Genomic DNA, 14,879 nt, shown 5'->3' with positions numbered 1-14,879 from the left:
TTCTCAAACCCAGTCTATATTTCTTTAGATCTCAAAATGTTTTATGCTCACCAAGGCTGCATTTATTTGATTAAAAATGCAATAAATAGAGCAATATTTTGAAATATTATCACAAACTGTTAAAAATATATTTAAATATGTAATTTATTCCTGTTATGCAAAGCTGAATTTTCAGCAAAATTACTCTAGTCTTCAGTGTCACATGATCCTTCAGAAATCATTGTAATATGCTGATTTGTCACTCAAGAAAAATAATTTTTTTAAATGTTAAAAACAGTTGTGCTGCTTTTTTTTGTTTGTTTGGTTTGTTTTTTTTTTTTTTTTTTTGTAGAAACTGCAATATTTTTTTTCTTCAGAATTCTTTGATGAATAGAAGATTCAAAAGATAAGCATTAATATGAAACAGAAATCATTTGTAACATTATTGTGTTTGATATCACTTTTGATCAATTTAATGCACATTTTCTGAATAAATGTAGTTGTTTTTTTAAAATATACACTACCGCTCAAAAGTTTGGGATCAGTAAGACTTGTAATGTTTTTTAAAGAAGTCTCTTCTGCTCATCAAGACTGCATTTATTCGATCAAAAATACAAAAAAAAAAAACAATACTGCAAAATGTTATTACTATATATTAAAAACAATGAATTTTATGTTAATATACTTTAAAATATAATTAATTTCTGTGATGCAAAGCTGAATGTTCATCAGCTGTCTTGAGAGTCTCCAGTCTTAAGAGTCACATGATCCTTCAGAAATCATTCTAATACGCTGATTGATTATTAGAATGATCAATGTTGGAAACAGTTGTGCTGCCAAATATTTTTTTGTAACCTGTGATTCTTTTTTTTAGGATTGAAGGATGAACAACAAGTCAAAAAGCATTTATTGAAAATATAAATCTTTTCTAACAATGTAAATCTATGAAAATTTATTTAAAAAAAAAAAAAAAAAAAAAAGAATAAAAATTTACAGACCCCAAACTTTTGAACAGTAGTGTATATTGTTAGAAAAGATTCCTGAAAAAAAGTATCACAGGTTGCAAAAAAAATAAAAAATACAAATAAATAAATAAATAAAAAATAATAATAATAATATAAATAAATAAATAAATAAATAAATAAAAATCACAGCACAACTGTTTCCAGCACTGCTAATAAATCAGTATATTAGAATGATTTCTGAAGGATCATGTGACACTGAATACTAGATTAATGATGCTGAAAAATTCAACTTTGATGACAGAAATAAATTAGATTTTAAATGCATATTAAAATAAAAAAAATAAATAAATAAAAAAAACATTGTTTTACATCATAATAATATTTCACAATATAACTTTTTACTTAAATGGTGGTATATATTCTCCTCTTTAAAGGAGAACTCCACTTCCAGAACAAAAATTTACAGATAATGTACTCAACTCCTTGTCATCCAAGATGTTCATGTCTTTCTTTCTTCAGCAGTAAAGAAATTACGTTTTTTGAGGGGAACATCAGGATTTCTCTCTATATAATGGACAGATACGGTGCCCCGATTTTGAAAATGCAGTTTAAATGCGGCTTCAAACGATCCCAAATGCGGTTGTAAACGATCCCAGACAAGGAAGGGTCTTATTTTATTTTATTTTGAATTTTGTATTTTATTTTATTTTATTTTAACATTTTTATTTTATTTTACATTTTATTTTATCTTATTATATTTTATTTTATTTATTTTATTAAACTTTATGTTTTTGTTCTGGTTCATGACAGTTAGGGTATGTCGAAAAACTCCCATCTCATGTTCTCCCTCAACTGCAAAATATTGCCGTTTTACCTTTTTTGTTAAGGGTGTTTGATCATCTTTGCATGTTCACGTTTTAAAGAATGGGTCGGTACTTCTGCAGCGATGTAGGACGATTTTGAAATGATTTTTGAAGTTGAGGGAGAAAATACGATTGGAGTTTTTCAACATGCCCTAACTGTCTTGAGGCAGAATACACAGAGTTCAAGGAGAGCAAGACAAGACGCTAGATAAGACCCTCCTTCCTCGGGTGGGATCGTTTGAAGGAGCATTTAAACTGCATTTTGGAAGTTCAAAATAGGGGCACCATACCAGTCCATTATATGGAGAAAAATCCTATAATGTTTAACTCAAAAAACTTTATTTCTTTACGGCTGAAGAAAAAAAAAAAACATGAACATCTTCGATGACAAGGGGGTGAGTATATGTAAATTTGTGTTCTGAAAGTGGACTTCTCCTTTAAGACAATTAATAAAACATGAAATACAAAAACAACTGGCATCATACATTTTACATCATGCAAGCTCAAGCTTGTTGAGTCATTCGTCCAAGAAAAATAACACATTACCCAAAGGAACTCATCTTTCTTCTTCAGCACTACTATAGCTATTCTGTGCTCGTAGGAGGAAGAGTCACAGTGGAGACGGGAGATCTGTTCTGCTGAAGGGTCTGCCTTACATCAACACAACCACACAACTACAGCTCACACACTGATCCGTTCCCTCCCTGGACAAAGCTCTGTTCTGCAAGCTTACACTATCACTGAGAGCACATTTGCTGTGGGACACGACGAAAAAGCCCTGAGTATCAGCGGAAAACGCCACTCTTTTGATTTGAATCAGATCCTTCACGTTCTGCCAGATGCTGCTGGGAAAATCTAATTTATAAGAAGGGAGATCGGAAATATGAGCAAACTTCTGCATTAGCCTGATTCAATGAAGGCTTGGAAATGGGCTTTGTGTGTGCGCTTCAGGTCACGCTTGAAAGTCCAACATCTTTTTTGGTTTCAAAAAGGCTTTCAATTTAGCAGAGTGGGCACAGAGCTTCCTGGATGAGCTCTAAGTGGAGGAGTGTGTATGTATGTGCGTGTGTGTTTGTTTGACTTGGCTCAAGGTCTGGGCAAACAGCCGGACCACCGGGACAAGACAGACCTGAGACCCCGTGGCTCTCCTGAGAGGCTTATTGTGCCCTGCCAACTATAAATGTCAATGATTTCCAACAGTTTCACACTGAGATTCAAGGAAACTGTGTCTTTAAACGTGTAGGAGCCGAGAACAAATGCCAGCTACAAGCTTCCAGCTTCCTTCAGGCAGCGTGTCAATTATAGCCAGCTTGCATATCAAATCCTTTGGCCATAAGCACATATTCAGTCTGGTAAAACATGAAAAAACATCTGTATACTCCAGGTTTACATACCTCTTTGCCTGAGAGATAATAGGCGGACAGCAGGCCTCCGACAAAACGGATGTTCACTTCAAAGACGGAGATTTCGCCATTCTGAAGGAAAAAAAAAAAACACAGGAAAACAAAACGAGGTGAATATTTAAGCTCATAAAAACACAGCGACTACCTCACCTTGAACTGAAGACTGTAAAAATAGGAGGAAAAGAAAAAAAAAAAAAAATGTGTGAGCACTACAAACATACTTCACCCTCACACACCAAACACAAAGAAGGAAAACAATACAACAATAAAGCTCTGCTGGGATTGAGCACAGATACAAACAAGATCCCACAGGAGGGTGAAATCTGAGTGCGGATATTTTCTGCGGATCTGGGAAAGCATGACTGCTGGGTAAAGGGGTATCCTATGGCGCATGTTACATGAACAAAAACATCACTCACAGGATACAGAGCTATAAAGAGAGGATGCTTCTGAGAGTATCTTCAAGTAATAATAATAATAAAAACAATATTTCAACAGAACACCTCTTTGATGTTTTACTTTCATCTTTATTTATCTGCAGAGAATACATACGATTATATCTGACAATATGATTTCAAATACATTTTTATACCAGTTCTCAGGCAGGCGGTACACAGCACAATCCTGGAATTTAACACCAATAATAATAATAATAATTATTATTATATATATTATATATATTAATTAATAATTAATAATATATTCTTACTTTACCAATACAGTATATTTAATAAATGAATAAATAAATAAATATAAATAGAGTAATGGATGTTTAATTTTTAAATTTTCTTTTATTTTTAAATTTAAAATTATTTTTACATTTTATTTTAACATTTTATTTTATTTTAAAATTTGTATTTTATTTTATATTGTATATTGTTTGTTTAATTTTATATTGTACACTACCGTTCAAAAGTTTGGGGTCAGTACATTTTTATTGTTTCTTTTTTTTTCTTTTCTTTTTTTAAGAAATTAATACTTTTATTCACCAAGGATGTATTAAGTTAATAATTAAAAGTTTATTAAAAGTTAATAATAAATAATTTACATTGTTATAAAATATTTATATTTTGAATAAACACTGTACTTTTTAAACTTGTTATTCATGAAAGAATCCTGAAAAAAAAAATTACAGGTTCCAAAAAATATTTGGCAGCACAACTGTTGATATTATCCAACATTGATCATTCTAATAATAAATCCGCATATTAGAATGATTTCTGAAGGATCATGTGACACTTAAGACTGGAGTAACAGCTGATAAAAATTCAGCTTTTCATCACAGGAATAAATTCTATTTTAAAGTATGTTAAAATAAAAAACATTATTTTATATTGTAAAAACATTTTTCAATTTTTTTTCTATATTTTTAATCAAATAAATGCAGCCTTGATGAGCATAAGATACTTCTTTAAAGACTATTACAAGTCTTACTGACCCCAAACTTTTGAACGGTAGTGTATATTGTTTATTTAATTTTATATTGTATATTGTTTATTTTATTTTATATTTTATATTTTATTTTATTTTATTTTATTTTATTTTATTTTATTTTATTTTATTTTTCATTTCATTTCATTAGTTGCCAAAGCAGCATCTATGGCAATATCAATGCATCTTAAAAGAAACAAATAGTAGTAACACACAGTTGTAATAAAAAACTGATAACTAACTGACAAAAAAAAAGATTATTCCTAGTGACATTTTTTAAACATCAATTAGAGTAAAAGCATTGTCTAGGGGCATTTTATTTTATTTTGATTTTATTTTTATTTTTACATTTTATTTTATTTTTATATTTTATTTTTACATTTTATTTTATTTTTATATTTTATTTTTTGTATTTTATTTTATTTTATTTCTTTTTTTTTCTTTTTCATTTTCATAAGAATATTCCTGGTGAAACTTTTTTTTTTAAACATCTATTAGAGAAAAATTGTTGCCTAGTGGCATTTAAAGCAGTACATTCCAATAAAATTATTATTATTATTATTATTATTATTATTATTATTGTTTTTTTTTTTTTGTTAAATTTTGTTACATTTTGAATGCTAATTTGATTTAAAAAAAAAATGGTATTAGGCCTAAAAGTTTGAGAACTACGGTTTTAAATGATTTAAAACGAGAGAGCGAGCGAGAGAGAGAGAGAGAGAGAGAGAGAGAGAGAGAGAGAGAGAGAGAGAGAGAGAGCGAGAGAGAGAGCGAGAGAGAGAGAGAACCAAAATTTGACCAAGGACCTTAGAGCAGCAGTTGCAGTTGGAACAGTTTATATCATATTGTATTAATATTTCAGATACTGCAATCTGGCACTGTGCAACCTGTGGCATGAAACCGCAAGTGTCATTTAGCCCTTGCCATGTGGCGTTATACAGCCTGACCACAGCAAGACGTCTGTAGTCTCGCCTGATGGTTTATGAGGTGAAATATTTGCGTCTCTGGGCAACCGAACAATAATGACCCACTTATTGCTTAGCATAAGCATCATGCACTATCAAAACAATTTTATTACGGCGCCCAGGCAGCGAAGGCAAGCAGAGAAATATCTTGCATCACACGGGTAAATATCCGGTTCTGGGCAAGATAAATGACTGGGGTGGTTAGGGGTGTTATGGATAGCCACCTCTTAAATGCATAAACGATTCCAGGGCACCAGATGTTTCCAGCTGATGACTCACGCATTTTGTGAGTTATAGAGGGATCTGTCAGAACCTGGCACAAAAAGACCACGACAAAGGCTTTCTTGTGCATGTTAACTATAGGGGAAAAATATAAAATGCGAAGAAAAAGTACAGGAGGAAACTTTGCAAGCAAACAGTGCGAGTAAAACCGGTCGGAAGCACTAGTGTAAATGCTAAAGCCTGAGAAAATCCTTTTGCTCGGCCGTGGATTGGATGTGTAAAACAAAAAAGTGGGTCAAAAATACCCACAAAAACCTCCACAAGACACTTCAAAAGTTCACTTCTGAGTCTTGTGAAATCATCTCCCCGCTCACATGAATATGTACAAAGTCAATGGGGAATCAGGAGAAGATAGAAGAGGCAAAAGCAGCCACGCAAAACCTCTACTGACTCTGCAACTCTGCAATTATTAAAGAGCTGCCGAGCCAACCCTCTGCTATGCTACGAAAAAAATAAAGCAAACTAAAACACTGATATTGATGAGGAAAGGAGGGAAAAAAGTTACGATACATACAGTCAACCAAAATTAGTTTGCTTATGATCAATACTAATTCAGATTATTTTTGTGTTCAGTTAAATGGTAAACAGAAATGATTATTTATTACAGATTCACAGTAAATAAATAAACTATGATAATAAAAAACATGTATTATATACATTATATAATTAATACTACTACTGCTAATATAGTACATAATATAAATAGGAAATATTACTACATTACTAATAATATTAATAGCATCAAATATTATTATTCCTCATGTTGTGGCATATTTCTATTTTTATTATATTTAGGTAATTTTACAAATCAAATCAACCCCCCATATTTCTAATAATAATAATATACATTTTTTTTAGTTATGAACATAAATAATAATAATAATATGATTAATATTAATAATAATAATAGCATCAAATATTATTACTGCTGATGTTGCATATTTCTAATTTGGTCATATTTAAGTAATTGTACAATCAATAATAATAATAATAATAATAATAAAGCATTTCATTACTATTATTAAATATTACTGTTTAATTTTTTTATATTCCTTTATATTTATGCAGAGTATTAATTAAAGTATTCGGTATTTTTAAAATATTAGTTATTATTTTTTAAATACCTTTATAATTATGCAAAGTAATTTTGCAAAATCAATCAAATTTTGACATTTCTAAATGTATTATATTTAAGTAATTTTAAAATCAATAATAATAATAATAATAATAATAATAATAATAATAATAATACATTTTATTTTATATTACTTATTAACATTAATGATAATAGTAATAGCATCAAATATTATTACTAATGATGTTGCACACTTCTTATTTTATTACATTTAAGTAATTTTACAATGATTAGTAATAATAATAATAATAATAATAATAATAATAATAATAATAATAATAATAATAATAATAAGAGTAATTTTGCAATCAAAAAAAAAAAAAAAAAAAAAAAAAAAAAAAAAAAAAATCAACCCCCATACTGCTAGTAATAGTAACAATAATATATATTTTATTTTATACTACTTATTAACATTAATAATATTAATTGCATCAAACATTATTATTACTGATGTTGCATACTTTACAATCAATAATAATAATAATAATAACAATAATAAATTTAATAATAATAAATAATAAAGTAATTTTGCAATCCAAATCAAACCCCCAATACTGCTAATACTACTACTTCTACTACTACTACTACTACTACTAATAATTATTATTTTATATTTGATATTACTTATTAACATTAATAATAATATTAATAGCATCAAACATTATTATTACTGATGATGATGCATATTTTTAATTTTATTATAAGTAATTTTACACAAAATAATAATAATAATAATAATAATGCATTTCATTACTATTATTAAATATTACTGTTTAATTTTTTATATTCCTTTATATTTATGCAGAGTAACTTTGCAATTAAAAGCAATAAAACCCTGCCAATCCTGCTAATAATAATAATCATCATCATCATCATCATCATCATCATTATCATCGGTATTATTAAAATATTAGTTATTATTTTTTAAATACCTTTATATTTATGCTATTACTATTACTATTACTATTATTATTATTATTATACATTTCATTAGTATTATTAAAATATTACTATTTAGTAGGGATGCACCAATACCGATACTGGTATCGGGTATCGGGCCGATACTGAGCTCCTGTACTCGTACTCGTACTCGTTAAAATGCCCCGATACCAAACGCCGATACCACATCATGTGACAAGTGCATATGTAGGCAAAGAAACACCGACAACAAAACGACAGACAGCAGAATGGAGTCATTAGAGTATAAAGATGTCTACGAAGTATGTGTATGTAAGTAAAATAATGTTAAACATTCAGTATTAAGCTTGTATAACTTGTGCGCGTCAGCTGATAGGCAAAGCACGCAGATTGGATTGAGCGCGCGGCGGCCAAGATGTGCGGGCTTGTCGAGTTAATATCCCGCCTTGACATCACTGGAAAGTTTGTAGTTCGGTATGATATGTCAAAAACAATTTAAGTAAATCAATGCACAAGTTATTTAACGGTATAGAGAGAGAGGGAGCGAGAGAGAAAGCGCGCGCTGTTGCATGATCTTCATTGATGTTCGCATATTTAGCACACGCATCTTTTGGATTAAAACAAAATCGTAGATATATATATATATATATATATATATATATATATATATATATATATATATATATATATATATATATATATATATATATATATATATATATATATATATATATATATATATATATATATATATATGGCATTCGCTATAAACATCGTTTTTTTTTCAGCCTTAAGCAAACACGAATGTCCGGCGAAAGTGAAACTATAGCAGCCTGTGAAATGCGATGCGATGTTTTGCTTCACGAGTGATTCTCCATTATTTGAGTCGCTTTGGATTGTAGCCCAAATAGCAGCATATTTCAGATAAAAAAACGTGACTTATAATTCTGAAAATATCAGAGTTAGGAGATTCATAATGAGTGGTTCACGTGATTACAGTACTGAGCCGCTGCAGTGGAGTATTTTAATGCTATTAAATTGAAGATGATGAACCATAGAGCAAGAGAAAAAAAAAAAAAAAACAGTTAAAGCAACAAAACACATTTTAATGGGCATAATTAAGTGTAAAAATAATTAAGGGATATATAGTCAACCCAAAAATTATTTAGACAGCAGATATACACCATCTTTTGACAATTTTTGATATATATTTATTTTTATTATTTATTTATTTATTTTTTTTACTAGTGGGTGCAGGACACAGTTTATGATAATGGATTCTAAATACATTTTGGTTTGACTGTATCTATTTGATAAACAAAGTTGACCAACTAACATTATACATATTCTTTTAGTTTCCGTACCCTATATTTTACAAATCTACCTGTAAATTTTAAAGTATCGGTATCGGTACTCGGAATCGGCAAGTACCAAAAATAAAAGTATCGGTATCGGGCGAGTACTGAAAAAAGTGGTATTGGTGCATCCCTACTATTTAGTTTTTTTTTAATTCCATTATATTTATGAATAGAAATTTGGAATCAAAATCGATCATAATCTTTACAAAAACGATAAAAAGCAGTCATAAATAAGTAACTTCTTCAATTATCGATCTCTCTCTTTAATGCAAACGTCAGGAAAGTGCACTAGAGAAAATGGACACAGATGGACACAATAAACCACACTGTGCTTGGGCTCTGTATCTGATGCCACGTGTCTGATTGTTAAGACTTACAAAAAGGGAAGGGATTTCTATTTTTATGCTTTTGATGAGGTTTTTCGATCCAGCGGTGGTATAGTGTCTCTGTCTGAAAGGTTATCTCGCTCGGGTTCGAGTCCAGTTGGGATTTGCGGTCGCCGCAACATAGCGGGTCTTTTACAGCAGCGGGTGAACCTGACCTTCGATGACGCCGGCTTTTACAGGAATAAAAGAATCCCACAGCATAAAAGATGAGAGATCAAGACTGTTGATACAGTGAAGCGACTCTCCTCCTCCTCCGTTCTGCTCCAGGGTCGGATTTCTCTGTAGAGCAATCCGATCATAACTTGTAAAACAAAAGAACGTGGTAATGAGGATTCAGGAATGACCCGATAAACCAAGATTAATCATATCTCCCAAAATAATCGTTGAGTTGCCAAAGACATTGGACCGCTTGGACCCGTTTAAAACAGTATGATAATTTAAGCGTGATTCCCAGATAGCCTTTACTTACACAGCTAAACACCTCTTAGCTTCTCAAAGATAACCGGATGATAGCGGAGGTCAAATGAAGACATGACTGAACTTCCAATGTCTAGAATTATTCTGCTAAAACAAGAGGCTTTCGTGCATCGGAAATAGGTTGCTTAGTATTCCAGAGGCAAGCTGAATATTAATAAACTGTTTCACAGGGGATTTTTGTGGACTCTTTCATTGTTGGAATTGCTTGAGGGTAGAAAGAAAAGCCTTTCAATTAAAAGTTGTTTAACACTCTTCATTAAAGGATTGGAGCCAGATACAGTCTTCTCTCTTGCCTTAAATTGAGGCGGTAGGATGTACCGAAGGACATCCGACGCTTAACTAACAGTAAACCCCTGCAGAATGTCTAATGAAATTACCTCACGACCGATCGAACATCAAACAAAGTGTTATTTTTGTCTACTTTATTCTGCATATGTCGTGTCGTAATTCGTTCATCAAATCATTTCTGGAGTGATCTGCATGCGGTATTGATTCCTTTTGCTATTCACTTTCTTCATGATTAATCAGATTTCTGCCTTCATTTGCTGCTCTCAGTCCTTCTAGTTCCCTACTGGGTGCATTTCTGAAGATGAAACAGTTCAGCACTTCTCATATTACTGAAAAGGTATTGACGTTTATAAAAGCCAGATAATTCCACCTCGAAAATCTAGTTGGATGAGGCACATACAAAGCAGAAAATAGCTGTGAACACTTTTTCCCATTCGAATTCTATGTGATGAATTCTCCTTATAAATTACATAATAAATAATAGGAGTATACTAGCGATGAAAAGGATCAGCGGGTGCAAAATCGGATGCACTTTTACATGTGGTTTGAACATAAATGTGTGTTGGCAACGTGTGTACACAACCACTCTATAATGATAAAAATTCACCAGTGCTTTTTTTTTTTTTTTTTTAAATCCCCAATAATAAAAATCACTTTCTCCTATCAGGCCCACCCCGAGTGAGCTGAGTGAGCTGTGCACTGTCCGCCATTGTTTCGACGCCTGAGCAGCGGTAGACAAGAATGTCAACCCGTGTTAAAAATAGCCCAATTCTGAGGAAAAAAAAACAAAAATTCCATTTTAATTTTTCTGGATTCTGTTTTTTTCCCCGTTCTAATTTTTCTAGACTTTTTTTGTTAGGTTTTTATGGTTAAAATTAAAAATAAAATAAAAAAGCATGTCTAATTGTTTGAAATGATGAAATGTACACAATTTAACATCAATTTATTAAAAGTTCATCAAAAATTAAATTTCAAGGCCCTAAGAAATATGTTGTGTTTTTTTTTTTCAGTTTTATTTTTTTACCATAATTTTTTTCCATAATTTTTCTTGATTTCATTTTAATGGTTTAATTAAATTTGAATGTCTAATTGTTTAAAATCATGAAACATACACAATTTAACAGCAATTTATTAAAAGTCATTCAAAAATGACATTTTAAGGCCCTAAGAATTTTTTTTTTTTAGTTTTATTTTTACCACATTCTGTGTTTTCCATTATTTTTCTGGATACTATTTTAATAGTTTAATTACATTTTAATAATCAAAAACTTCTCTAACTGATTTTATAAAAATTATATATAGTATTTTCTTTCATTTTATATTTTCAGAAATACTGTGTTGTGTACTTACATTTTTCTGTAAAATAAAATAAAATAAAATACAATTTATGGATTTAATAAAATTAAATTGTAATAATCAAATCCAAAAAAAAAAAATCTCTAACTTATTTTATTAAAAAAAAAAAAAAAAAAAAAAAAATAATAATAATAATAATAATAATAATAATAATATATATATATATATATATATATATATATGTGTGTTTTTAATTTTATATTTTCAGAAATACTGTGTTGTGTACTTACATTTTTCTGTAAAATAAAATAAAATAAAATACAATTTATGGATTTAATAAAATTAAATTGTAATAATCAAATCCAAAAAAAAAAAAAAATCTCTAACTTATTTTATTTAAAAAAAAAAAAAAAAATAATAATATATATATATATAATATATATATATATATATATATATATATATATATATATATATATATATATATATATATATATATATATATATATATATATATATATATATATTTTGTTTTTAATTTTATATTTTCAGAAATACTGTGTTGTGTACTTAAATTTTTTCTGAAAAATAATAAAATAAAATAATTTGTTTCTGGAAAATATTCATTTAATTTTTTTTTTTTTTTTTTATAATTCTGTCAGTTTCTTCAAGTTAAAGTGAACCGAGTTGCTGTGAAGACCTTTAAGTTTCTGTTCGCATTTGATAAGGCGATAGTTTTTTCTCTAAAGAAACAGTAAAATACGCATAAACTGATTCTCAGAGCAATTCTAGAGATTATGTTTATGTTTTCATTGAGGCGGCAGAGGCTAAAAACACAGCGAGCGTCAGCTACGCTTTAATATGCGTGCAGTAAACAAAAAACGCGTGTCTGCGCCATTCATTTACACAGAGACACGCAGAACATGCAGGATTCATATTTAAACAGTATTTTTGCAGCTTAATATTGACAGATACTAGTCCATATCACATTCTGATTTAAGTGTACTGACCTACTTTTGATTTATTAATCGAAAATTTGGCAAATTCAGTGACATTCTGTGTTATACAGTAAATTCCATTTCCATTTTCCATTCCCTATAATATGACTAATTTAAATAAAGTTAACATATTCATAACTGAAAAAAAAAAAAAAAAAAAAAAAAAATTTATGGAAAGTTCTGGAACTGGAAACAAAATGTAGTGCTCAAAATGTCAGAAAGCATGAGACAAGATAGTTTATGAAGCCTGGGGATGTTGTTTGCTGGCTCAGATGTGGAAAATCTCTCCAGACTTTGACACCAGAATCATGAGTCAGAGTCTCATTAGCTGATTTACAATCAGCAAAGCTAAAAGCTCCCCAAAAGCACGAAGGTCGACTTATTCCATCAGCACTGGAGACAACAGACGAGTTATCAAAGCTTTATCAAAAAAAGTCATTGTTCTGATTAATTCTGTTGTATCATTCAGGGTCAAATTTATAGCAAAGAAACATTTGTAAGGATAAAAATCAATCAAAACTCAATCAAAATCAACAAAAATGAGTATAAAAGGTTTGAGTCTTACCATGTTAAAGTCTAGGTTCCTTTCCACCCACTCGGTAGCAGCCTCAAACTCGTCATACATCTCCATAATGTAGAGCGTGTCCAGTGCATCCACGATGGTGGCTCCTTTGAGACTACCTGTGGATAAATATGACAACAAACCATTTGAGAAGGCTTCCTGTGGGTTACCTCTAGGATCAGAGCTGAAATAAACCGATAGCTTTATGATAAAGACCTCAGAGCCTTTGAGATATGGACCCTAATGCCCTGCCTAAGGGAAAATCCTGTGTAGAGAGCAAACAAACCACGGCTACAACAAATGAAAACCTAGTGAGTTAACACCCTCAAAGGGAGGCCAGGGTTAAGATGAACAGATCTTACTCAGGCCATGTCAGATTACCTCAGTATTTTAGCAGATAACACAATATCAACAGTGGATAAAAGAAATGCTGACACTCAGTAACTCAATGGTGTTGTCAAAGAATATAATACACTTAGTTCCATATGATGTGAATCAACTGTTGCTATAATAATAATAATAATAATAATAATAATAATAATGTTGTTGCTGTTATTATACAATAATAGTATTTGTATTCTTTAACATTACTATTAAATACTTTGTTAAATGCAAAAAATTTTGACTGGTACTGATATTATCATTATTATCATTATTATTTTATTTTATTTTTAAAATAATGGTAGTATTTTTACAAATTTTATGTTGATAATAATACTAATATTAGACATTTTATTTTTATTAAGAAGAAGAAAAATAATATCATCTGTATAATAAAAATACTGCATTTCACTATTACGATTAATATTAATTAATATTAATATGTTATATTAGTATTTTTAAAATTATAGAAATATTACTGTTCTATATAATAATACTAATAATGATGATAATTAATAACTATACTAAAACAATAAAAATACTATTATTGTAAAATATTACTTATCAAAATAAAAAAAGACTAATGCATTATTAAAAAGCTACAAATATTGATATAATAATAATTATAGTTTATTATTATTATTATTATTATTATTAATTGTATTACTGACAATAATAAAACAATACAAATACTATTACTGTCATTATTATTATTATTATTATTATTATTAATAGTACAATGAAAAATACTGTAGTAATTGTAATAATAATAATAATAATAATAATTAATACTTATACTATTAGTGACATTAAAACAATAAAAATACTATTACTGTCAATATTATTATTATTATTATTATTATTATACAAGATTTCTACTGTAGTAGCAGTAGTAATAACAGTAGTAGTAGTAATAATAATGATAATAATAATAACAACAACAACAACAACAACAACAACAACACTACTGACAATAATAAAAGAAAAATACTATTGTCAATATTATTAGTATTTGTATTATTAAAATAAAAATAAAATTACTACTGTGATATTACTAGTGTTATTGACAATAATAAAATACTACTGTTGTCAATAATAATAATAATAATAATAACAATAATAAAATAATAATAATAATAATAATAATAATAATAATAATAATAATAATAATAATAATAATAAGTATTATTAT

At 29.0% G+C, this 14,879-nt stretch overlaps 1 protein-coding gene across 1 annotated transcript in view; it reads right to left on the bottom strand.

Annotated features, from left to right (window-relative positions):
• The window catches only part of man1a1 (mannosidase, alpha, class 1A, member 1), a 150,116-nt gene that overhangs the window by 83,963 nt on the left and 51,274 nt on the right, over positions 1-14,879 (bottom strand). Inside the window, exons 3-4 of the mRNA XM_051138664.1 lie at positions 13,310-13,425; positions 3,202-3,282 (exon numbers count right to left, since the gene is read on the bottom strand). Of these exons, the coding sequence (XP_050994621.1) occupies positions 3,202-3,282; positions 13,310-13,425 (197 nt within the window). The remainder of the gene's footprint in view (positions 1-3,201; positions 3,283-13,309; positions 13,426-14,879) is intronic.

The sequence above is a fragment of the Labeo rohita genome, chromosome 20 (genome assembly GCF_022985175.1).
Source record: "Labeo rohita strain BAU-BD-2019 chromosome 20, IGBB_LRoh.1.0, whole genome shotgun sequence".
In the NCBI taxonomy this organism is placed as follows: Eukaryota; Metazoa; Chordata; class Actinopteri; order Cypriniformes; family Cyprinidae; genus Labeo; species Labeo rohita.
This window is presented reverse-complemented; position numbering and strand designations above follow the sequence as displayed.